This window comes from Amphibalanus amphitrite, unplaced genomic scaffold (genome assembly GCF_019059575.1).
Source record: "Amphibalanus amphitrite isolate SeventyFive unplaced genomic scaffold, NRLGWU_Aamphi_draft 000136F_arrow, whole genome shotgun sequence".
Classification (NCBI taxonomy): Eukaryota; Metazoa; Arthropoda; class Thecostraca; order Balanomorpha; family Balanidae; genus Amphibalanus; species Amphibalanus amphitrite.
Genome location: NW_024881631.1, coordinates 224380 through 248576, shown reverse-complemented (window position 1 = coordinate 248576; position 24197 = coordinate 224380). Strand labels below are relative to the sequence as shown.

Sequence of the window (24197 nt, the reverse complement as noted above, 5' to 3'; positions counted from 1 at the left end):
CCGCAGCCCTGGTATGTACAAACCTACAACGTAATACGAGGAAGTACACCTTTCCGTTGGTGACCAAAGGTGACCGTTTAAAGGGACCCTCCCACCTTAACATTAGATTTGAGTTGAGATAGCCAAAATGGGGTCCCTGGCTCACAATAACCGGTTTCGGCACTCACAACATCGAGAAATGCCTTAAATCGGAAATATTGAATTTCAAAATTGCAGCATTTTGATTCAGAGGGGCTAATGCATAGGAATACCCCTCTGAATGTGTGGCGTCAGCGCAGATGTCTAACGATTTTTAAATGTTTGACTAAAACGTTTTGTAGCACGCGGTGGAATATGCTGCGTTGCGCGCAACAAATGCCGCACTTTTAAATAAAGTCGCTAGGAACAGCGGAGATCCCAAAAAGTAAACAAAAGTAAAAGTCTAATATCTTGAAAACCGGTGAATATTTTTCGATGAAATTTGGTAGATATTCGTTTTAGCTCTTTCTGAACCGAGCGACATCACTTTCATGCCAATTCATAAACTTTTTTGAAGGTGGGAGGGTCCCTTTAACCTTCACCCCAGTGGGGGGGGGGCATATGTTACCACCCTGTCGCGTTTTTTGCGTGCAAATAAAAAACCGCGGCGCGTAGCGCCGCGCCGCTTGGGGTAGCTTTCGGTATATCAATTTTGGACAATGTGTGAAATTTTTGACCCCAGGTTATGTCAGGTCAGGTCACCAGGTCAAGTTAACTGACCAAGCCTAAAAAAGTTTGCAATCATGTCCAGCCTGCAGTGTATGTCAGAAAGGTTTTAAACTTGGTGGATTGCATGATGTTATGGGCGCCTACAATTTGTATATCTCGGATTTTTTATATCCGTGACCTAAGGTCAGGTCAGTGGCGTGACCTTTCCATTACAAGACAATGGAGAAAAATGAAAATGCCTCTAGATCCGTGTGTACGCATATGAGCAGTCCAAATATTTCAGAATCACAGTGATTTGGACCACCCATGATGACCAAGGTGTTATTTTTGCTGATAGCCTCTAGAAAGGTCATCCGAGGTCATTTGAGGCTACAAACAGATTGTTGCCAATAACTCGCGATTGGAAAGAGATAGAACGCTGGGGATGGTCTCATTGTGTTTGTCTTGCCGAGACGCATCGACTGATATGCAACATGACCTTTTCCGGTCAGGTCATGACCTTGACCTGAGGTCAAATTTTCAAGTTGACCTTTCAAGGTCAAATTCGTTCATTCGACGCGTCTCGGTGAGAGAAACACGATTTTGGCAATAGAAATGTCGTGGCTTTTTGTAGTTGAAAGTTATTGTCGAAAAACTCTTTTCGTAAAAACAGCTATTTTTGGAGTTTTTGCCCTCTGGAGGCTAAACCGTTGACCTGAGGTCAATTTGATAATGATCTTATCAAAAGAAGAGTTCAAAAGCTATCGATTGCTTTTCTATGCGTTTTTCTAGCTACCATAGTTCCTGGGATAACGGCATGTTTTCTGAAAAATATGACCAGTATAGCGCCTTTTGGGGCGACTAACGGAGCGAGCGAGGGGGTAAGTCTTGCAGGTGCGAAATTTCGAGGGGGTACCTCCAAGTGACTTGTGCACGGCACCCTACTGACCGGTTTCTAGCGATGTGCCAAATTTGAGCACAATCGGCCCAGCCGTTCTCGAGATTTGGGAGCGGCAGCACCCTGCACGTGCGCACGTGCAAAATGGGTCCCAACTGACTTGTGCACGGCACCCTACTAACTGGTCACTAGACACTAACCGTGTACCAAATCTGAGCGCCATCGGTCCAGCCGTTCTCGAGATCTGGAACGACCCGTGCACGTGCGCACGTGCAGCAGCAGCCAGCACCCCAACTCTGGCACATGGATATGCAGTGCCTAGTGGGTGCCTACCTACATGCCAACTTTCAGCGCAATCGGTCAAGTAGTTACCGAGATATTGCAACAATTACAAAACTGACACCTCTTCGTTTTGCACGTGGTTCGTGCATAAGGGGTCATCCACATGCATCGGGAATAGTCCAATACTTGGTAGAAGGAATGAAGCTACCCTACAAAAATTACCGCGTGTAAATCGGTCAAGTGGTTGCTGAGATATAAGCCTCGCAAAAGCGTCCGCACGGCCGGCCGGCCGGCCGGCCGCTCATACTCAGAAATTTCAATTTTTTTCATTTTTAAGGAAAGACTACGCTCGCTTCGCTCGCTCCGTAATGAGCATTGGCAAATTTTGACCTTTGATGACCTCTGGTGACCCCAATATTGCTCTAAGATGAAAAATGACTGAAATACTTTCAAACGCAGGTACGCATTGAGAGCTATCAACTGCTTTTTACCGCGTCTTTCTAGCCCTCTTAGGTTTTAAGTTAGAGGTGGGTGGTAACATATGCCCCCCCCCCCCCCCCCACTAGGGCGAAGTTGGCTGAGACCGCCACTGGGGCGCGGGTTCACAACTTGCGGACTGCCCTCTTGGTAGCGGAGTTACGGATCGGGTACCGAGCCCAAAAAGTTGCGGGGTTGCGAGTTGCGGAAGCGAAAAATTCTAAAGCGCAACCGCTACCGGGACCGAGATACAGGATTGAAGCGAGAGTTAGTGGACAAGTTTATCTCGTCAAGACTGCTATGGTGATTACATTATTGACCTAGCTTTATTATGTGAGAAGTTATGCCCGAAAAAAACATGTTTGCAGTTTGGTCAATATTGACTATTTTGGCGTTTTTTGACCCCTGGCGGCCAAAATGAGACATAACGATAACACTGCACTTCTGAACCAAAACTTGAAGATAGGTACCTAATAGAGGTCAGTAGCGGAGTTGCGAGTTGCGGTTTTACGATCTGCAAAATAGTTTCGGAGTTGCGATTGCGCTTTGGGTACCTCAGGTTGCGGAAGGTAGCGGTAGCGGTTCCCAAATTTCGGTAGCGATGCCCACCTCTGGGTTTTTCAAGGGCTACAAACATTCAAAAATATAGCAGCATTTTTCTCATTAACGATTTAACGACTAGAGATTATTAACAAAAGCTCCTTGCTGCATTTACACTTTCAACCTGTCTACTTTCATCAGAATAAGTTTACATCAGCCGATAGGCACTAAGCATGTTAATGACCCAAAGGTAGAAGTTAGCCACGTAGGTATTCGGAACCTCCAGTAACGCGATCGTAGCGGCTACAATTCTCAGGAAGGGACGCCTGCTCTCGCACCTCGAATGTAAAAACCCAAGATGGGCGCTGAGGGCCAGCGGAAGTAATGTCCTTGCATTTGGTCCTTCCTGGCGAATCCTAAACCAATAGAACTGTTCGTCGTCTTCCTGCACTACGGAGAAAGACGCACCGGCCAGCGCCGCTTCCAGCGCCACCTACTGAGTTTACCCATCGAGCAGTCGCAAAACAGATACATCTGGCAGCAGGAACGAGCGCTGAACAGCACAAGTTCAAGCTGTTTCGACCTACTTTTGGAGACAAATTTTCCCCGGGCCTAAAGTTTTAGTGAAAGAGCTGAGGATAATACTCTCACATTTATATTTTGTAGCAAATTCGTATGTACACCACAGTTTAACCATACAACCACGGCGCAAACAAGGGGATTTGCACTTTGAATCGATCGACTCCCTGGCTATAGCGCATCTCACTGTGTGACCGATAGGCCGTAAGTGAGAGCCACTCTGAGTCCAATGGGGTCAGACTGCACTGGGCAGCCAAACAACGCTCCTTGCACTAAAGTTCTCAGCTAAAAAGGCGCCCCGCCGACCGGGGCTGTCTCGGTCGGCACGACACATGCGCACGAGCTAAACACTCACTCTAAAACGAGACAGGCATCGACACGTCGACATGCGTAGCGTAAAACCATTTGTCTGAAACACACGGCGACAGTCATGAGAAGCGGCAGCGGGTGAAGGCGCCGGCGGGCGGCCGGCGGTCGCGGAGTGGAGGTCGTTTCGCGTGCGGCGCCGTACAGCCGTACGGCGCTGGGTCGGAGGCTAAAACGGCACGGGGCACCGCCCGGCCGGGCTGGGTAAGTAGCGGGTTGAGTACCGTGAGTGAAACGCGTGAGATCAGAGACTGGCGGCTGACCGCGCTCCCTCAGTCCCAGACGAACGCGGCCGGCGGCTCCAGCTGCGCCACGCTCAGGAACTTGTCCTTGGAAAACTTATCGATCACGGCCTGTTGCGGTAGGTCGCGCGCCATCTGGTACACGGCCACCAGTTCCTGGACACACGGCCGGAGCTGCTCCCGGCCCAGCCTGCAGGACGGGACGAGAGGTGTCACAGCAGAGCACAATTACACGACAGAGGGCGTCACAGCAGAGCACAACACGACAGAGGGCGCAACCAACTCATAGCACAGCGCCACAGCCCAATAGCCGACACCGGTTGTGATAGCAAAGCACAACATGACAGGAGGTGAGTCACCTCGCCGTACATACTATTTACATTTTACGGTAAGGCACTTATACGGCTCGATATATTGCTTTTCGATAGTTAGGTTAGGTCGGTGGGCTGCGACCAAGTTCGACTGAATGCAGTTATAGCATCAGCCGGCAAGTGAGATGACGGAGCAGGCGGGACAGGCGCCGGATAATCACCCCCCACCCCCAATTTTAAAACTGCATTCGATAGTCAGGCCCGTGTTGTGCCGTTTCAAAGTCTTTTCAAATACCACAACTGTAATATTATGCTATTTTCAAACATCTGCCACTACAGCCTCAGAGCACATAGCCCGTTTTCGGCCCGGACGGTGACCTACCCAGTGAGCCGCTCCAGCGCCGGGGTCCAGGGCACGTGGCCGCAGCAGAAGCGCGCCACACACAGTGCCGACGCCGCCTGTACCGAGCTGACGTACTTGTTACAGATCGGGTACTGGACCAGCGTCAGCTCCACCAGAAACTGCGGCCGGTGGAGACGGACAGAGATTAGACCCGGCGGAGGGACAGCGGTCAGACCCGGCCGACCGAGATCGGAGCCAGTAGAACACAGACAGGCTAACCGGTGTCACATATCGGCAGATCAACATTACTGTCAGCAACAACGCCCTTACCCATTCAGTGTCCCAAAATTTGTCAATTTGGGTGGGAACTGACATCCAAATGAAAATCATTTTTCACTCTCACGTTCTTTTTAGATCGATTTTCCACTCCTAATTGTAATGAAAAAAGCATTCGAGCGGATGTTCATTTTATAACATACGTTACCTAATACCTATATGACAATGCATACAAATGTAGGATATTGACCTTTTTCACTCTTTTTGGGATGCAGCTGGCCGGCAATTTTCCACTCTTATCTCCTTATTTGGTGAGGAATTTCTCCCTCTGACACCCAACCCCAAATGCAATTTTGGGACACTGTACCCATTTTATTTGTAATAGGATCACTCAAAACTACGTTTTAATCGTGCATATCAATTAACGTCTCACAAAGTTATGCCACTAGAATCTGTGCATGCCAAATGAAATGGACAGCATAAAGCTTCTCAACAAACTGAGTCCTTAGCAGACTGACGAGCAGCAGCAGAGCTGCGACCGACCTGAGCCAGGTGCCTGACGGTGTCCTCTCCGGCGCCGCCGTTATCTATGAAATAGTTGAGAAACCAATTGGAGGTGGGCGCAGACATGTCGAACGCCAGCATCTTCAGCATCACGTGCTCCATGCGCTTCAGCTGGGTGTCCGTGTACGTGTCGTCGGTGATGTAGACAAACTCCTTCACCGTCGGCGGATAAATCTCCTCGAATTTCCTGCCGTACCAGAATATCGAGTCACTCGGCGATCACTAAACAGACGGCCGGAAAACGGACGCTACTTATAGACGCAACACAGACGCACGTTCAGTCCAATACATGACAATTTTTTTTTCAATCAGAACGGAGGGTGTCAACGTTTTTATCCTGAGCAGGTAGCTGACGTAGATCGAAATAAAACATCAACACCATAAAAGTACACTTGTAAAATATCCAAGGCAGCCGCGACAGCTGAGTCATCGGCCTGTAATCTACCATTGGTGCGTATCCCAGGACTTGAGATGGGCAGTCATTGACTCACGATGCGATGAAGAGCGCCGTGGTGCCGACCAGCTGCAGCTTGGCGCGCACCACCGTCATCACACTGAGGAAGCGGTCGATGTAGTTGACCGCCAGGTGGAGCGTCTCCGAGTTGAGCTTGTACTCGTCATTGACCTCCACCAGCCAGTCGACCAGGATGGAGCGCATCGTGACCGTTATGTCCGGCTGGCGAGACATGAAGTCGGGCCGGGCGCGGTGCTCCAGCTGTACGGGACGGGACGGACGCACGGTTATACGACGGGCTACGGGTCAATGGAGTCACGTTCTTCAGGAGGCATTTGTCCTAACTGAATCGATAGGTCATTTTGTCATTTTTTTGTTCGATGATTGATTTATTGAGCGTTATGCAGATAGCACCTACAATGATTAGTCATCCCAACGCAAGAGTGATCGATCAATCACTTTGAGAACGATCAAAAGACTTAGTTCAAAAGCTAGCGTAAAAATTGGAATGCTTGCAGAACAATGAAACAATCGTTTTCGCCCAGCCACATGGGCTGCTTTTAGCAAATTCGATAAAAAAGGTACGGTAGCGTAAGTAGGTACGACTCGTGATGCTTATGGCGTGCGTGCTACCGCCGTGTGCCGAGCACGTGACCACTGCTGTCGGCTGGGTGACGAGTCTCACCTCCAACTGGCGCATAATCAGGTACAGGTCGGCAGCGTACTCCTCGTACGAGAAGAGCGCGTCCAGCCGGCCGCGGCGCGGGCTGATGCTGATACTGTCCAGTGATGAGTGCAGCGACTCGGGTGAGGCCATCGGCGCCTCGTACAGCACGGCCGGCTCCAGGACTGCGGCGGAGGCCGAGGCGCTAGGAGCCGGCCGCAGCAGCGCCTCGTGCACGTCCGGCGGCGCCGGCCAGGCGGTAGCGGGGGCCGCCGCGGCCGCACCCGCCGGCTCCGGGTCCTGGTAGATGGAGAACAGGCAGGGTAGCCGGCCGGCCGGCGGCACCACCGGCAGCGGCTGCAGCGCCGCCCGCTTGGTGTTGTGCTGCTGCTCCTCCAGCGGCCGCTGGCGCAGCTTCTGTTTGCGCTGCTGGGCGCGCGCCGGCCGCTCGGGGTCGGGCCGCGCGGCCAGCGGCTGCCGGCCGGCCGGCTGCTGCGGCGCGCCGGCAGCCGCCTGGCCGTAGGTCTTGGCCCGCCGCGGCGCCGGCGGCGCCTCCTCCGGGTCCGTGTACACCTGGAAGCTGCAGGAGGCGGCGCCGAGCGGCGGCCGCGCCGCCGGCGCCTGGTTCTCCTTGTCAGTGAAGACGGCCGCCGCCTGGCTGTAGGTTTTGGCGCGCGGCCGCAGCTCGGCCGGCGGCCGGTTCTCGTCGTTTGCCGGCGCGCGGTACACCTTGGCGGCGCGCGGCGCGGCCGGCTGCGGCGCCTCGTCGTCCACGTAGACCTGGAAGCCAGCCTCGCTGTCGGCGCGCCAGCTGGCGATGCCGAAGCCGCCGAAAGTCAGCTGGTTACCCTGCATCAGGTCGGCGATCCGGTTGTTGCCACCGTCGTTCCCGGCCATATTCGTCAGAGTAACTGGCGCGACGCAAAACTCGCCCTCTGGAAAGCACGGGCGGGAACGGTGTCAGCATGTTTGGGTTAGTGAATATGCTTCGGTCGGGCTTCTGAGTAGTTGGAACTGTGAAATGGAGACGGTTAAGTCGTTGAGCAATCGTTGGGCAACAGGGCCAGCGGCCGTGCTTCAGCGCATGACGGACGCTACCTGACGCTACGGTATTGCGAGAGCTGACTTCATAGTTCGTGATGATACGTAAGATGTCATGCGACTTGGGCCCAGGGCCCAACCAAGGCTTTATAAAACCGGCCCAGCCCTGGAGCCCAACCGGAACCGCAGCTTTTCCCTTCTCCAAAAGCGTCAGCTTGAACTACTAATGTAACGACTATGACTTCACTCATTATTAGAGCGTCAAAGTTTGTTGATGCTTCAATGAAAAGTTTGAAAACCCAATACCACGATACCGTTAGCGTCATGCCGTAAAACACGGCCAAGCTAGACGCTGTAAAGAAGGCAAATAAGGGCGAGGGTCAAGATAAGGTCAGAGGTCACATCATCAGGTCATCGTTTGATACCGAATTTTTACAATTGTCCCGAGAGATGATAAAAAACATGCTTCTTCGGCCAGATCCGTTCAGGCGTACTTCAACTTACCTACTTGTACTCGAGAAAATCGCGAAAATGGAGGAAATCACCGGGGGGGGGGGGGGGAGTACATTTAGGACATTGGATCCTCAGTCCATATGCTTATAACTTTGAAAAAGTTATTGAAGATTTCCATTCACTGAACATCAAAATTATTGAGAAAAAAATCGTGATAGCGATGGCGACGCCAATTTGAATTGCAATGAGCTTGAGCCCCAGCCGTTACGCCATCAGTCAGGTACTCACCACGCTGATAAATGCCGGTACAGAAGCTTGGCACTTCGCCACGGGCTTCACAGCCAATAAGACTTTACATAAAAATTATTTCCAACATCACCGTCACCCACGAAAAAGTAAAAATTAAGTCACAAACTAGCGTGGCGGACACCGGACCCTTCGACGCATTTGAACCGCACGGGCTGGAAAATATTCCAAAAACAACCAATCAACGGCGGCATACGGAACACGTGACTATCAAGAGTCTTTATAGCACGTAGAGCAAAACATTTTTCAATTTCACTGTCGGTTTCAATCCTTGTATAGAATAGTTGTGTACTCATAGCTTGAATAAAAGACTTCAATCTTTCAAAAATAAATTTGACACCCAAGTTGACTTGACATTGAATTAGTTCTTGACGTATGTTTACCAATGTTGCCCTGAGGCGGGGTTGTGCTCTAGGTGTTATTTTGTCTTCTAAATAATGTGATTTTATCATTTAAAGGTAATTACATGGGCTAAAGCTGTGCCAGGGGCACTAAAAAAGTTTGTTGCTGACCAGTGAGCTTTGCTTTTCAAAAGCAAGGATCAATATTTGGCCTCTATGTGTTGACGCATTCGTCACATTCGTGCCGGTTCATGAAAATTGAAGATCGATATCGTGAAATATATGTAATTTCTGGTGTAATTTCGTTTCAAACACTCAATAAGATATCATGCATGCCTCCAGATGTACCAATCATCAGGCTTGTGGTAATACTTGACTCAAAACTCCCAAAAGCATCCTGTATTCCTGATTCCGTCCAAGTTTTAATCCTGAAAATAATGAGTGAAGTAGGTGCCTATCTTTTGAGCAATTACCTAAAGCAAATGGACTCTTAGCTAGATATAAAATCCATTCACTTCTTTAGATAATTTGTTTTTGCTGAAAACCAAAGATTTGCTGAAATTTCTGTAAATGCTTCCTACCTATGATTTTCCTAAACTTCTTACCAGCAATGCAATGTTTTGCTATATTGAGTGAAAATTATATGTTCTGTTTCAGGTTTTTGCTTTGTAGGAACATTAAGCCATGGTGCTAAGTGACAAATTGCAAGAAGAGTTCAAGAACATTGTCCTGAGGAAATATGGGTATGATCACATTTTGCCTAAGTCACCCGTAGCCCTGTTAAAATAAAAACTTGCAATCACATCCATTTTTGTTGCAATAAGGCATAAAACCAAATGGTCTAAAATTGTCTTTCTTTTGCAAAGTCCTGAATCTGATCAGCTAGCATTTATGCACAATTGATGTTTGATGCAACTAAAATTTTTGTTTTTTTATATTTAGGTAAAGCAAACAACAGTGATTAAATCTTTTGACACAAGTATTTAACTTTTTGTATCTTTATGGTAGCATGTTGATGCAATTTTTAGGAATTCTTATGTGTGACCTTTCACTCAACATGTTCATGTTAATTCTTGCCATATAGCATTTAATCATGCATGTCATTTCCCCAGGTTTAGGGATCCAGGAAGAGTTTCAGACAAAGACAATGCAGAGGTAAGTTCATTGGACTTTGTGCTGCTAACATTTGATATCATCAGTGGTTAGTGCTTTCACTTCTTTGAAGAAATGCATCCAGCTTTCCATGATCTCTAGCACCTACATTGATGAAGCAAAATAAAGACCAATGACTTTTGTTTGGTTTTCAGCTGATTCCCAAAGGATTGTCATAGTTGTTGTGCCCTTGGTCTGCTCCCACCAGCAGTTCAGCTTTGCCCCCTTTTTGCTAGTACTTAGAGTGTCTAGTGTTGGCTGTGTTAGTGTTTCGGCTGTCCAGTCTTCAGATATCTTTTCACCATGCTGACCACGCTGTTTTCCTTGCAGTGGTCGGCCGCTGAGGGCGCCCCCGGGCCGCCGCTGGCACTGGCCGCCGGCGCCAGCTGGTTCGCCGCGCTCTGCGCCGTCCGTCAGCTGGTGGCCGAGCGGCAGCGGCGGCGGGCGCTCCAGGCGCGCTCCTGCTGCGCCGCGCCGCCGGCCGGCTCCCCCGAGCCGCCGGGCCGCGGCCAGTCGCCGCCGCCGACCGCCGCCGACCCGGAGCCGCCGCCGCCGCTGCCAAAGGTCGGTGTACGGGCCGTACTGCCGCCGGTCTCCGATGACTGATAACGGGCGACCGCATATAATGCCCACCTGATGTGTGGAATGAGATGATGATACTGCTAACTCATGATGCCCTTTTACTGGCATCATCACCTCCTGTCTGAATTGATCACTTCACCTTACAGCTGGTCGGCGTTGGTCTCAGCACCGTGTTCGAGCTGGTGCGCAGCAGCGCCGACTCGCACCCAGACGTGTGTCTGCGCGCGCTGCGGGCGCTCCTAGCCGTCCTCGAGGGACTGCCGCCCGAGGCGCTCGGCGCTGACGACTCTCAGCTGCTCGGTACGTAAACGAGGGCAGGCAGAAACGCATCGAGAACTGTTGCAGTGCCCGTCCTCTGTACTGACCGCGAGCTGACGGACCGCAGTTTACTCGCTAGTCACTGCAGTCAGACAGTACTGTTCCATGATCGACCGCCGCACCGTCCCCGCCACCACTGTTAGACAGTCGTTCTTCGACTGTTAGGCAGGAGAGCTCCACCGCTTCAGTTTTCATACCTTTCCCGTCCCCTTCCCGCCCTCAGACGAGCTGCACGAGTCGCTGCAGTCGCTGAGCGGGCGGCGCCAGCAGTCGGCGCTGTCGGCGGCGGCCTGCAGCTGCCTGCTCAGTCTGGTGGTGGTCCGCGGGGAGACGAGCGGCCTGCTGCGCGCCGCCGCCGCCCTGCTGCTGGCCGGGCAGGGCCGGCCGCGCACCGTGCAGTTGCCGGTGCCGCTGTGCGCCCTGCAGCGCTCCGTGCTGGCCGCGCTGCTCGGCGCCGAGCGGCGGCCGCACTGGCTGACGGAGGGCGTGCCGCGCGCCGCCGCCGCCGGCCCGGCCGTGACGCTGCGCCTGCCCGGCAGCGGCGCGTCCCCGGCCGCCGGGGCCGCCGCCGGCGCCGTCAGTCTGGCCTGTGACGGGTCGCGGCTGTACCTCCGCTGCCCGTCCGGGCTATACAGCGTCGGTACGGGGTTCGGCGGCACCAGTCGGGGTCAGGTGTACGGCCGGTCGACGGACATCACCAGCGGGCAGCTCATCAGTGTCCAGGTCAGTCAGGCGCACACACGGAGTGACGGAACACATTGAGGGACACAGTTTCATATTTTGAGGGGCTATAGCGGCTGTCTGATGACTGACACGGACGTGCTGTGATCTTCTAACGTGTGCTATTTTGTCACATGTCTGCTCTGTCGTTTATCTACTCATGCTGTTATCTTGTATGTTATCTTGTCGGTACCTATGCCGTTTCCTGCTGTTGTCACACCGTCCGTTTTGCTTTCGTCTGCCTCAGCGGAGTCTGTACCTGGCGGACGGCGGCCGTCTGACCCGACTGGACCCGGTCGAGCTGCGCCGCCGCGAGTCGCTCTCGCTGCCGGCCGTCCAGTCGGGCTCCCGCTGGTTCTCGGACGGCTCCCGGCTCTGCGCGCTGACGCCGCAGCAGGACGTGAGTGACGACCGCAACACTGGGCGCCGACTAATGAGAACTGGACTATTTTGCTCCCATGTACTCAACCAGACTTACATGTATAACTAGTAGGTATGGAAAGATTTCTGAGGTGTTGTCCCATGTTATGTTCGCTTGATTTGTTGGGCTAGGCCCTTTTGGTCTGACAAGTCCATTTCAGAGTCGGAAGGATGATAGGAATTAGGGGGAGACATTGATCTGGGCAGGCACTCTAATGAGTCACTGGGGCTGAGCCCGTCCAGAGGACAGACCACCCAGCCCCAAGGTACTCACTGCACCCGGCTACGGGGTGCGCTCCCTCGGGAGTAGCGATGCCGCTCCAAGGGAGCAGCCCGCATGAGATAAAGTTGCACGTCCAGCCCGGACTGAGGAGTTGCGGCGTGGAGGCGAAGGATTTGATTATCCTGAGGATGGAAACGACGGACGGGTGTGATGCTATGTTCAATATAATTTACTGGGCCCATTCGCTAATGGCCGTCGTCGCTGTTCCTTCAGGACACGTTCGCCGTACACAGTTACCAGGTGACGTCGTCGGCGGTTACCCACCGGGAGAGTCACAGTCTGCAGCTCGTCAGAAAACGAACTCAGGTACGGAGGACGAGTGGTGGTCGCCCAGGGAACGCCTTGGGCACTGAGCACGTCTCAGAAGGCTATGATCTGATCAATGTCTGACACGGGACCCACGTCTTATATAAGTTTTGTATCAGTGTGTGGAATGTTATTTTGTCGCGGCTCTGGTTCACTCTGCTCTATTATGTGTGTGTTGTGTATGTTGCAGATGCGTGGCTTTTCAGCTGCCGGTGTCGCCGCTGTGACCCTCCGTGTTCTGTCCTCTAGGTATTCGGTGTGTCACCCCTCTCGCGCGACTGGCTGGAGACGTACGACCTCGACTCGGGCTGGGAGGACGAGATGGTCTCCATTGCCGCCGGGAAGGACTTCGCGCTGCTGCGCACCGCTCAGGGAAAGGTGAGCGTCGGCCCAACGGCGGGCCGCGGCACCACTTGAACATGATCCTGAGAATATGTGTTTGTGTCACGAATTGACTTCTGAATGAGACTCGCTGCAGTCTGATTCGCTCCATCATGTCTTCATTGGTGAGTGTGTGCAGTGAGGGTTTCCTCCGAACACTGGTGTTGTACTCTGGCCGAGCCCCTAGTCTGGGTGTGAAGCATGACCTGCCAGTGACTGCCAGTGACACCGAGTGATTATGGTCCCTCCGTCGGACAGGTGCTCTACTCTGGCCGAGCCTCCAGTCTGGGTGTGAAGCAGTGACTGTCAGTGACTGTCAGTGATTGTCAGTGACTGTGGTCTGTTCGGACAGGTGCTGTATTCTGGCCGAGCCTCCAGTCTGGGTGTGAAGCAGTAACACCCAGTGACTGTGTTCCACAGGTGCTGTACTCTGGCCGAGCCTCCAGTCTGGGTGTGAAGCAGTGACTGTCAGTGACTGTGGTCTGCCCGTCGGACAGGTGCTGTACTCTGGCCGAGCCTCCAGTCTGGGTGTGAAGCAGTGACTGTCAGTGACTGTGGTCTGCCCGTCGGACAGGTGCTGTACTCTGGCCGAGCCTCCAGTCTGGGTGTGAAGCAGTGACTGTCAGTGACTGTGGTCTGCCCGTCGGACAGGTGCTGTACTCTGGCCGTGCCTCCAGTCTGGGTGTGAAGCAGTTACCGACAGTGATTGTCAGTGACTGTGGTCTGCCCGTCGGACAGGTGCTGTACTCTGGCCGTGCCTCCAGTCTGGGTGTGAAGCAGTGACTGTCAGTGACTGTGGTCTGCCCGTCGGACAGGTGCTGTACTCTGGCCGAGCCTCCAGTCTGGGTGTGAAGCAGTGACTGTCAGTGACTGTGGTCTGCCCGTCGGACAGGTGCTGTACTCTGGCCGTGCCTCCAGTCTGGGTGTGAAGCAGTGACTGTCAGTGACTGTGGTCTGCCCGTCGGACAGGTGCTGTACTCTGGCCGAGCCTCCAGTCTGGATGTGAAGCAGTGACTGTCAGTGACTGTGGTCTGCCCGTCGGACAGGTGCTGTACTCTGGCCGTGCCTCCAGTCTGGGTGTGAAGCAGTGACTGTCAGTGACTGTGGTCTGGCCGTCGGACAGGTGCTGTACTCTGGCCGAGCCTCCAGTCTGGGTGTGAAGCAGTGACTGTCAGTGACTGTGGTCTGCCCGTCGGACAGGTGCTGTACTCTGGCCGTGCCTCCAGTCTGGGTGTGAAGCAGTGACTGTCAGTGACTGTGGTCTGCCCGTCGGACAGGTGCTGTACTCTGGCCGAGCCTCCAGTCTGGGTGTGAAGCAGTGACTGTCAGTGACTGTGGTCTGCCCGTCGGACAGGTGCTGTACTCTGGCCGTGCCTCCAGTCTGGGTGTGAAGCAGTTACCGACAGTGACTGTCAGTGACTATGTTCCACAGGTGCTGTACTCGGGCCGTGCCTCCAGTCTGGGTGTGAAGCAGTGACTGTCAGTGACTGTGGTCTGCCCGTCGGACAGGTGCTGTACTCGGGCCGTGCCTCCAGTCTGGGTGTGAAGCAGTGACTGTCAGTGACTATGTTCCACAGGTGCTGTACTCGGGCCGTGCCTCCAGTCTGGGTGTGAAGCAGTGACTGTCAGTGACTGTGTTCCACAGGTGCTGTACTCTGGCCGTGCCTCCAGTCTGGGTGTGAAGCAGTGACTGTCAGTGACTATGTTCCACAGGTGCTGTACTCGGGCCGAGCCTCCAGTCTGGGCGTGAAGCAGGCGGCTGCAGACGGGGACGGCGCTGCGCCGGCCGCCGCCCGGTGGCTGGAGCTGCCGCTGCTGCGCGCGCCCACCGTCTGCCACGTCAGTGTCGGACACGACGGACAGCACGCCGTGCTGCTCACAGACGACGGCGCCGCCTTCTTCGTGGGCACGGCGCGCCGCGGAGAGGACGGCGACGTGGCCAAGGCGCGCCGTCAGCCCAAGCCGCAGCGGCCCAAACGCATGGCCAAGATGGACGGCAAGGTGGTGACCGAGGCGGCGTGCAACAACGGCTCCTCGGCGCTGGTCACCTCCGCCGGCCACCTGTACATCTTCGGCAAGGACAGCATCCACAGCGAGGGCACCTCGGGCCTGGTCGGCGAGCTGCGCGACGTGCGCGTCACTCACGTGGCGCTCGGCAAAGCGCACGTGGTGGCGCTCTCTAGCCGCGGACACGTGTACACGTTCGGCATGAACAACAAGGGCCAGTGCGGCCGGGACGTGGCGGCGGCGGCGGCGGCGGCGGCGGTCCCGGCGCCGGCGGCCGGCGCGCCGCTGCTCTGCCCGCCCGGCCGACACGCCTTCCTGCGGGAGAGCTGCATGGTGTGCACGGTTTGTCTGCGCTGCACGGAGTTTGGAGCGCAGTGCGTCAGCTCCGACAGGGCAGACCGCGTGCCCGGCACGTGAGTATACGGGGTACAGCACCGACACAGGGCATGGGGTCAACACTGAGCTACACGTCATGACACAGGTGGATATAAACGGTACACGGGGCTGACAGGGCGCCGGCATGTGAGTACACGCATGCACAATTGTTATGAGACGCGGGACAGGGGACACGTCGGGACAGGAAGACACGTAACAGAGGACATAGTACGGGATGCAGGAATGAGAACGTACAATTTGAGAAGTCACTAAACAAACGATTAGGAAGTATGCGTTGTGTGATCGTCCGATTGCCTAAAGTGGTACGATACGCTGTGAGGCGGATCTATCATCAACTAGAATAATCATTGGTTCGTCGAGTTCTTAGATTGTCATTTTTCGTTATTTCACATTTTTGAAGTTGTGCTTTATTTATCACATGGCTATGAGCTATCACATTGAGAGCATTTGTCGTCATGCCCGCCCCCTGCCCGCCCCCCGCTCCCCGCTGCAGTGTGTGCGGTTGCGGACCGGGCCAGGCGGGCTGCGCCAAGTGCGGCGCCTGTCGGCTCTGCGCCGAGCCGGACACCGCCGGCGCCGACGGCTTCCAGGCGGCCGCCGACGCCGCCGCCCGCCGACTGGCCAGCGCCGGGCTCGACGACGTGGTCAACGTTCTCCGAAACAACCAGGGTACGGCGGTCAGGGCGGCTTAAAGTCCAACGGCAGACGGTGCCTGGGGACTGGGGACTGGGTGTTATAACAGGCCACCGGAATAAAACGTCTCTCATTTGCCGCCCGATAAACACCCTGATTTTTAATCTAGGAGCCTGTTGCTATGTCACTGGAAAAGAAGTCATGATGTTCGGGTTAAAGGTGTACTTAGCTGGCTCGGGTCGCTCATATAACAGCCGTCGTTGTCTAACGTTGTAGCGTCGTTCCAGGCCGGACCCAGCCGCCCGCCCGAGAGGACAACGCCAGGAAGCGGCGGGACCCGTCCAAGGTCCAGTTTACCGTCGGTAAGTAGATCCGGGCAGCGCGGCTCTGTGTGTCAGTTCGGTCTTACTCTGTTTTCCATTTACTAAATAACCGCTTAGCGGTGATTCTCGCTATTTGCGATGCAATATCTTGAGTACCATAGGTTTCTTCGTGGTTTAAAGTCATTTTTATGCTGCATATGTACTGTTAATAAACTCACTAGACCTCCTCGTTGTGCCGTGTTCCTCACTCTCATTACCCCAACCCCATATATACCTACGTCAGCAGGCTCTGCTGAGGCGGCGGGTGGTGCCGCCGGGCCCGCCGCCGCCGACGAGGTCATGAGCAGCGACCACGAGCGGGATGCGGCCAAGATGACGCTGCTGCCGCCGGCGCGGCTGCAGCTGGGAACGGACAGCGCCGCCGTCCAGCTGGCCTGCGGCCTCCACCACACCGGTGAGGAACTGGTTCTGACGTCCAGTATTAGAAGAAGTACAGCCGAGGCTCAACGCCGCCGGGCACCGGCCATCCATCTCCGTTTGTGTGCAGTGTCTACCCACGGTCTTAGTAGGTCCATCTAACCGTGTTTTAGATTGCAGTCTGTGGTGGCAAGTAAAGCTGTGTGTGCCGTTCCATTGGTTCTCCGTCTGACCGCATGACGTCCCCTTGCAGTATTGATTTGATAAGTTCAAGTGGTAGTCCGTGTTTGACCCTGTCTCCTGTTGCAGTGGTGGTTCACGCGGACGGCACGGCGCACGTGTTTGGCAGTAACGCCTGTGGCCAGCTGGGCTGTGTGCCGCTGGCAGCCCGCTGCGCGCCGCGCCGACTGCGCTGTCCCCACGGCGGCCGGTTCGTGCAGGCGGCCGCCGGCAGTCGGCACACGGTGCTTCTCACCGACGACGGACAGGTGCTCACCTGCGGCTCTCACCAGGTGAGATAACTCACACAGTACCCACTGCTCACCGACGACGGACAGGTGCTCACCTGCGGCTCTCACCAGGTGAGATAACTCCCACAGTACCCACTGCTCACCGACGACGGCCAGGTGCTCACCTGCGGCTCTCACCAGGTGAGATAACTCATACAGTAGCAGTACCCACTGCTCACCGACGACGGACAGGTGCTCACTTGCGGCTCTCACCAGGCGAGATAACTCCCACAGTACCCACTGCTCACCGACGACGGCCAGGTGCTCACCTGCGGGTCTCACCAGGTGAGCCAGATGCTCACAGTAGCAGCTCATACGGTGCTGCTGGCACAAACAGCGCCACCCGTTATGGGCAATGGAAACATCCGGGAGGATGCCGAACTTCGTGATTACGTTGAGGACGGTTGACTATAATTAAGGTCGACACAAAACGGTAATGTACCTATGTAGTTCCTGATGTTACTGTAGGCCGTTCCGATGTATGCTGTCGTATGTGATGGCATGGCTCTGATGATGGTTTGATCCTTGCGACTGTCTGTCGGCGGAGGTTCACCCTGTTTTCGTTTTCCCAGCGTGGCCAGCTGGGCCGCCCGCCGCCGGCCGCCAGTGACTCGTCGGACGCGCCACCCGACTCGGACAGCCTCTGGTTCGCCTCGCTGGAGCCGGTGCCCGGGGTCGGAGCGCGATACGGTACGTAACGGACTACGGACTGAGGTAGCCTCCGAAACCCGGCACATATGAGCCAGGTCCCCGAATAATTTGCTGTCCTGCTGCAGCTAGCCCGCTTTTAAAGATTAAACTACGAGATGCTTTCCATTAGTCTTGAAAACGTACGAACTTCTGTAAGTAGTTTTTGCTCCTTTGTGATTAATTTAAGTCTCTCCACGACATTCCGTTTTCCTCACTGTGCTGTTGTGACAACGACCGTCCTAGCGCTCTCCGGGCTGTGCCTGCCGCCGTCTGACCACCCCGCTGTCACTCTGCACACAGGACGGAAGGCCACGTGGGTGGGCGCCTCGGGTGACCAGACCTTCATCCGGATCAACGAGAGCCTGGTGAACGCCGAGACGCTCTCTGCCGCCACCGTGGTGGCAGACGCCGGATTCCTCGGTCAGTCATGGGGGGCTCAGAGGGGCGGTCAGAGGAGCAGGGTGGGCTAGCACAGGACGGAGGGAATACGGTAGTTCATGGCTGATTGATTTGATGAGTCACAATCCCTATACGCTTGAAACTTCTACGGATCTAATGCCCGCTCTAAACTGTATAATTGCATTATTGCTTGCCTATTTGGCAAGGAAGATATGCTAGGATATTATTAGTTGCCAATAATTGTTAATTACTTTGCGTCAATTGTCGAGGACATTAATTTAATTCGGCCGTGAATTTGCCCGGTCCGTTCCTGTCTACGGTCGGGAACGCTGCGTTCCTTCCGTTTACGTCACCACTCGTCTTCCCCAGGCATCCTCCCGACGGGCTGCTCGGCCAACCGTCAGCCGCCTGACTCTCTGATCATCAGCTGACTCCCCCGCCCCTCCCCAGGCATCCTCCCGACGGGCTGCTCCGCCGACCGTCAGCCGTTCGGGTCGCTGATGATCAGCTGACTCCCCCGCCCCTCCCTCAGGCATCCTCCCGACGGGCTGCTCGGCCGACCGTCAGCCGTTCGGGTCGCTGATGATCAGCCGCCGGCAGCGGTTCTGTCGCGGGTACGGCGGCGAGGAGCACGCGCCGCTGGCCGGCGGACGGGTGGCAGCGCTCGACCACGCCTACGACAACCTGTGGACGTGAGTCGGTGGCCAGGTGACAGAGGCAGGGGCAGGGGCGACGATTGATCTGATGTCTGGCTATCGGTGCAATTATCGGTAGCATGTGCTAAACCTTTCGAGTAATTCCTTAGCCAGGGAACTATTCGACTTGGAAGATTAGTTAGTAATTTGCCTGCTTTTATCGATTTCAGCGTACAATACATGTTGACTTCTGGCTTTTACCGCCATGAACAGTCGTGACTCGCTCTTTTATTAACCTTTGGTGATTGGACGCATGAATCACTTTAAGCTGACCGTGATCTGACTTTGACCCGGTGCCGCCTATCGTCAGGTTCGAGCCGGACACGCAGCGCCTGCGGTGTTACAACGTGCTGCGGGCGGCGATACCGGAGCGGCCGGCCCACGAGCTGGACCTGCTGTCGGCAGAGCTGGCACTGCCGGTCACACCCGGCGGACAGGTGCCCGAGACGCAGGTCAGTGAGCAGGAGACGGGTCAGTCAGTCCGCTGCCGGTCACACCCGGCGGACAGGTGCCCGAGACGCAGGTCAGTGACCGGGGACGGGTGAGGTCACTCCTCAAAGCCGGTCACACCGGGCGGACAGGTGCCCGAGACGCAGGTCAGTGACCGGGGACGGGTGAGGTCACTCCTCAAAGCCGGTCACACCGGGCGGACAGGTGCCCGAGACGCAGGTTAGTGACCGGGGGACGGGTCAGGTCGGTCATTCCGGGGGGGATCTGGTCGCTGCTCATTGGGGCGTGCTAGCGGATGATTGCTGTGCTTGTACGTGGGTCTGATGGCAGTTTGCTGACTGTGATCGTCAGCTGAGCAGGGTGTGGCGTCTGCTAACTAGCCTTGGCTCTGCCGACAGGTGGCGCTGAACCTGCTCAGCTGTCTGACGGTGCTGAGTGGACTCTGACTGGACTCTATAACTGTCTGACTGGACTCTGACTCTGTCTGTCGACAGGTGGCGCTGAACCTGCTCAGCTGTCTGACGGTGCTCGCCGAGCGGCAGGCCGCCGACGCTGACGGCGAGCAGGCGTCTCTGGCCGATGCCACGGCCGGCTGCGGCCCGCCGCCCGCGCCCCGGGACGACGCTCAGATGGTGCACCGCTTCGACAGTGAGTGCGGGCCGCTCAGACAGAGCTGTGAACGTTTGAGCGTGTTTGACTATCTCTCTGTGGTGTGCTGCGCTCGTCCGTGCTATCTCCCTTTCTCTGTAATGCCTCTTTTGAGCTCTGTTTCTTTGCTCTCCGCGGTGTAAAATGACGATAATAACTCAAGTTTATTGTACAAGACAAAGCTTTCGATACATAAAGTATCTTGATCAAATGCAACGACTTGCGTCGGTTTTTGTTACTTGTGAATTTTCAAATATTCTACATCTCATTGACAGTGATCAAGATACTTTATGTATCGAAAGCTTTGTCTTGTACAATAAACTTGAGTTATTATCGTCATTTTACATCTGTCATGGATTCTCCGCGGTGTGTCTGTAGTTGGTAAGTCCTTCCGTGTTCTGATAATCCGGACCGTGCCCCACAGACTACGGCGGCGGATGGGGCTACTCGCCGCACTCGGAGGAGGCCATCCGGTTCATGTGTGACGCCGACATCCAGCTGCTGGGCTACGGCCTCTACGGCGGCCGCGGGCAGTACCAGGCCAGGGTCAAGGTAGGTCATACAGACTGACCGAGGGTCAAGAAGGGTCAGCAGAAATCGAGCCCATCAACTGACTCCCTCTTGCCACTGGACATGATTTTGTCTACACTGTTAAACCTTTGTCGTATTATCGGTGTCACGCCGTTGTATGACTTCGGCGTGGAGGGCGGTAACCTCTCTGTGACCTCTATATGACCTCTGTATGACCTCTGTCGGCAGCTGTATGACCTGGGCGTGGAGGGCGGTGACCATGAGCCGGATGGGGAGCTGCTGGCACAGTCGGCCGACGTCGTGTACGAGTGTAACGCCCGACAAACGCACCAGGTGAGTGAACTCGGGCCGACACAGGGGGAGAGCGACGGGTACGGCAGGAGTTTAGTGCCGACAAACTGAGAGAGGCGTGGTAATTCTGTTTTTATAGATCGTGAGTGATGCTGGGAAGTGAACAAAACAGAGAAAACTGTGAAACTGGTCGAGGCGCATGCAAGCTTTTCAAGCTTGGAACTATTCTGTAGTACGACTGCTGTACACTGTAGTGTCATTGCTGTATGTAGTATGATTGTGTAGTGTGATTGCTGTACATACCTTTTGATGTGCACCCTGCTCTTCTCGCTTCCCCCCCCCCGTCTTTGCTCTGGCGTTACGCTGTCCCATCCCTCGTCTGACGCCGCTCCGTCTCTCGTCTGACACCACCTCCCCATCCGCCAGGTGTTGTTCCCGGAGCCGGCCTCGCTGCAGGCGGGCCGCTGGTACCTGGCCTGGGCGCGCGTCGAGGGGCCCTCCAGTGACTGCGGGTCGGACGGACAGACCATGGTCGTCGGAGAGGACCAGTGAGTCGGGACGGGGGCATCCTTACTGGGAAGGCGATTTAATTACAGTTGAACGGTCTTGTTTGTTTATTGTTTATTAGGCATTGTCAGCCACAGGCAAAACCCAATGACGGCTGAGGTCAAAGTAAAATATAAACACGCACACGCACACACGCACACACACAAGACACACACTATTTCATCACACCTGCCTACGCACATGCATATGCCTATACCCACCACAGACAAAAACCGCGGGACACTTTAAGACAGCAATAGCTCGTATAAAAGTGGCAAAAGGCCAAAACACTGAGATACAATAAAAAAGGAACAATAAAATGACACATGATCTGTAAAAAATGCAAAAGATAAAAGTAATGCAAACAATAGCAGCCTACGTGACTACGTCATACAAGTACCAAGGCCTCGTGCGTAGGCACGGATGCGCGCGGTGCAGTGGAGACTAGGCTGAAAGAAATCCTCGTCTGGATATTTGTTCAGGAACTCATTCACTAGTTTCGGGACTCGTACGCCGAGGCCGTTCTTCACCGTATCAACCCGTCCAAAAGGTACGTTGAACAAGCCCGTCTGCCTAGAGCGCCGGCCAGGAACACGCAGCGAAAACATAGTCACAAGTAGCCCACAGTCCAGTCGGCCGGCAAACACAGAGCGTATGAACTTCAGGTCGGTCTGAACAAGTCTAGCTTTGATGGACATACAGTGAAAATGTTGGAGGAGAGACTCATAGTCCATCGAGCACCGGCTATGTGTCTTGGCGCCTAACCACATCAGGTAACGGTGTTGCAGTCTCTCCAATCTCGCAAGGTGAGTAGGTGCTGCGCCACTCCAGACGACACTCGCGTATTCCACAACCGATCTGACATGGGCATTGTACGCCGCCATGACTGCCCGGTGATCGAAGTACGGCAGCCGGGTACGGTGTGAGACCTGCATGCTGCGCATAAGTAGACCTAGCATGCGGTTGGCCTTGCTCACACAGGCGTCAACATGCGCGCCAAATGTTAGCCTGGAGTCCAGGATCACACCCAGATCTCTGATCTCCGTACACCGCTCGAGTTCGTGACCATCTAAAAAGTATGATGATGCGATGGGAGATGTACGTAAAGTAAAGGTGATGGTCTTGCATTTAGCCGGATTGAGCCTAAGATGCCATGTTTTTGACCAGTCACTAAGACGGCTTAGATCAGCCTGAAGAGAGTTGACGTCCGCTGGACATTGAATTCTGTGGAAAATTTTGACATCATCAGCATATGACAGTGAGCTGGTCTGAAGTTGAGACGGAAGGTCAGCTACATAGCATGTGAAGAGAATCGGACCGAGAATGCTGCCTTCCGGAACTCCAGATTGCACAGGGATCCAGTCCGAGTGCTTGCCATCCAGAATGACCCGCTGATAGCGGTGGCTGAGGTAAGAATCAATCCAGCTATATGCAAGACCGGTGATATTAAAAGAGTGCCTAAGCTTGTGTAAAAGTAGCCTATGACTAACACTTGTAAAAGCAGAAGAGTAATCGGTGTAGATCGTATCGGTTTGCATGCCCTTTGTCAGTGAGACCCAACAGTGATCCATAAAACATGCCAGGTTTGTCACGCAAGAACGTTTTGGAAGAAACCCATGTTGGGAGTCTGGAAGAGCGGGCAGACATGCACGAAGTAAGCCCTCACACACAACTTTTTCCAAGATTTTAGAACTGATTGCCAAAAGTGAGACTGGTCGGTAGTTTTCTGGGAGTTTTTTGGAACCCTTTTTGAATACCGGAATCACATTAGCCCGCTTCCACGTCGTCGGAAACACTCCGGATCTCACTGACAGTTTACATATGATCTCAAGAGGGACCGCAAGCTCATCCGCACATTCACGCATAATCCTAGCACTTAGTCCGTCCGGTCCACACGCCTTGTGTGGGCTGAGCTGGCGCAGCAGCTGAGCTACGCGGCCCGCTGGCACGTCAAAAGCAGAGAGGCCTGGGGCGTTCAGAACCGGCGGCTCGGGCAGCGGACCCGCGTGCGGGGCACTGAATTTAGTTGCAAAACAGGCATTAAATATGTTAGCGCGAGCGAACACATCCGTCGCGACCCGCCCGCCCCACTCGAGCACAGGAGACGCCGATGCATGTGACTTCAGTGATTTTACAAAAGACCAGTATCGTTTCGGGTTGTCTTTAAACTCTCGTATTAACCCTAGTAGGTATGAGCGGTAGCTTTGATCGGCCTGTCGCTTGAAGTCAGCTCTGGCAGCGGAGTGGGCCCGAATGTTCTCTTCAGTCGGACTGACTTTCTTACGCTTTTGAGCCATCTCCTTACGTTTAAGGAGGTCACGAACAGTCCTATCATACCAGGGTGGGTACTTTCTACGCAGCTCTACCAAAGGTACAAAGTCCTGAATAGCGGCAAAAGTAAGATCGTAGAACATCATTGTCGCATCGTTCACATTAAAATCCCACAGCACACTCCACGGAAGCAGTCTCAGCGACTGCCGCAGAGCAGCAAAGTCCGCACGCTTGTAGTTGTACACTCTGGTCCTGGTCACCCGGGGCGGGACACCCAGATCCACCGTGAACCGAGTTTCTACCGCCTCGTGGTCAGCGTCGAAGATCCTGTCACGGACCCGGGAGTGGGCCGCGCCACCACGAGTCACCACAAGGTCCAGAAAATTGCCGCCACGCGTCGGAGCCGTCACCGATTGCTCCGCCTCG

The 24197-nt window shown here is 54.5% G+C and overlaps 2 protein-coding genes and 1 long non-coding RNA gene across 3 annotated transcripts in view; 2 read left to right on the top strand and 1 right to left on the bottom strand.

Annotated features, from left to right (window-relative positions):
* Positions 1-3502: 3502 nt before the first annotated feature.
* On the bottom strand, positions 3503-8626 carry LOC122382307 (G2/mitotic-specific cyclin-A-like). Its single transcript, XM_043367484.1, has 6 exons — positions 8445-8626; positions 6684-7597; positions 6036-6259; positions 5524-5731; positions 4744-4883; positions 3503-4240 (listed from the first exon to the last, which is right to left on the bottom strand). The coding sequence occupies exons 2-6, from the start codon at positions 7557-7559 to the stop codon at positions 4081-4083; spliced, it is 1608 nt and encodes a 535-aa protein (XP_043223419.1). The 5' UTR covers positions 7560-7597; positions 8445-8626; the 3' UTR covers positions 3503-4080.
* Positions 8627-8839: 213 nt separating this feature from the next.
* Positions 8840-9958, top strand: LOC122382254. The gene is made up of 3 exons (XR_006256651.1): positions 8840-8920; positions 9461-9546; positions 9916-9958. It is a non-coding gene; the product is annotated as an uncharacterized LOC122382254 (long non-coding RNA).
* Positions 9959-10258: 300 nt separating this feature from the next.
* The window catches only part of LOC122382256 (E3 ubiquitin-protein ligase MYCBP2-like), a 34712-nt gene continuing 20773 nt past the window's right edge, over positions 10259-24197 (top strand). The window contains exons 1-19 of the mRNA XM_043367354.1: positions 10259-10321; positions 10684-10837; positions 11079-11578; positions 11823-11975; positions 12492-12584; positions 12834-12962; positions 14679-15385; positions 15862-16037; positions 16289-16363; positions 16611-16778; positions 17051-17253; positions 17823-17940; positions 18241-18360; positions 18872-19031; positions 19345-19486; positions 19979-20132; positions 20557-20684; positions 20892-20996; positions 21381-21502. Of these exons, the coding sequence (XP_043223289.1) occupies positions 10259-10321; positions 10684-10837; positions 11079-11578; positions 11823-11975; positions 12492-12584; positions 12834-12962; positions 14679-15385; positions 15862-16037; positions 16289-16363; positions 16611-16778; positions 17051-17253; positions 17823-17940; positions 18241-18360; positions 18872-19031; positions 19345-19486; positions 19979-20132; positions 20557-20684; positions 20892-20996; positions 21381-21502 (3470 nt within the window). The remainder of the gene's footprint in view (positions 10322-10683; positions 10838-11078; positions 11579-11822; positions 11976-12491; positions 12585-12833; positions 12963-14678; positions 15386-15861; positions 16038-16288; positions 16364-16610; positions 16779-17050; positions 17254-17822; positions 17941-18240; positions 18361-18871; positions 19032-19344; positions 19487-19978; positions 20133-20556; positions 20685-20891; positions 20997-21380; positions 21503-24197) is intronic.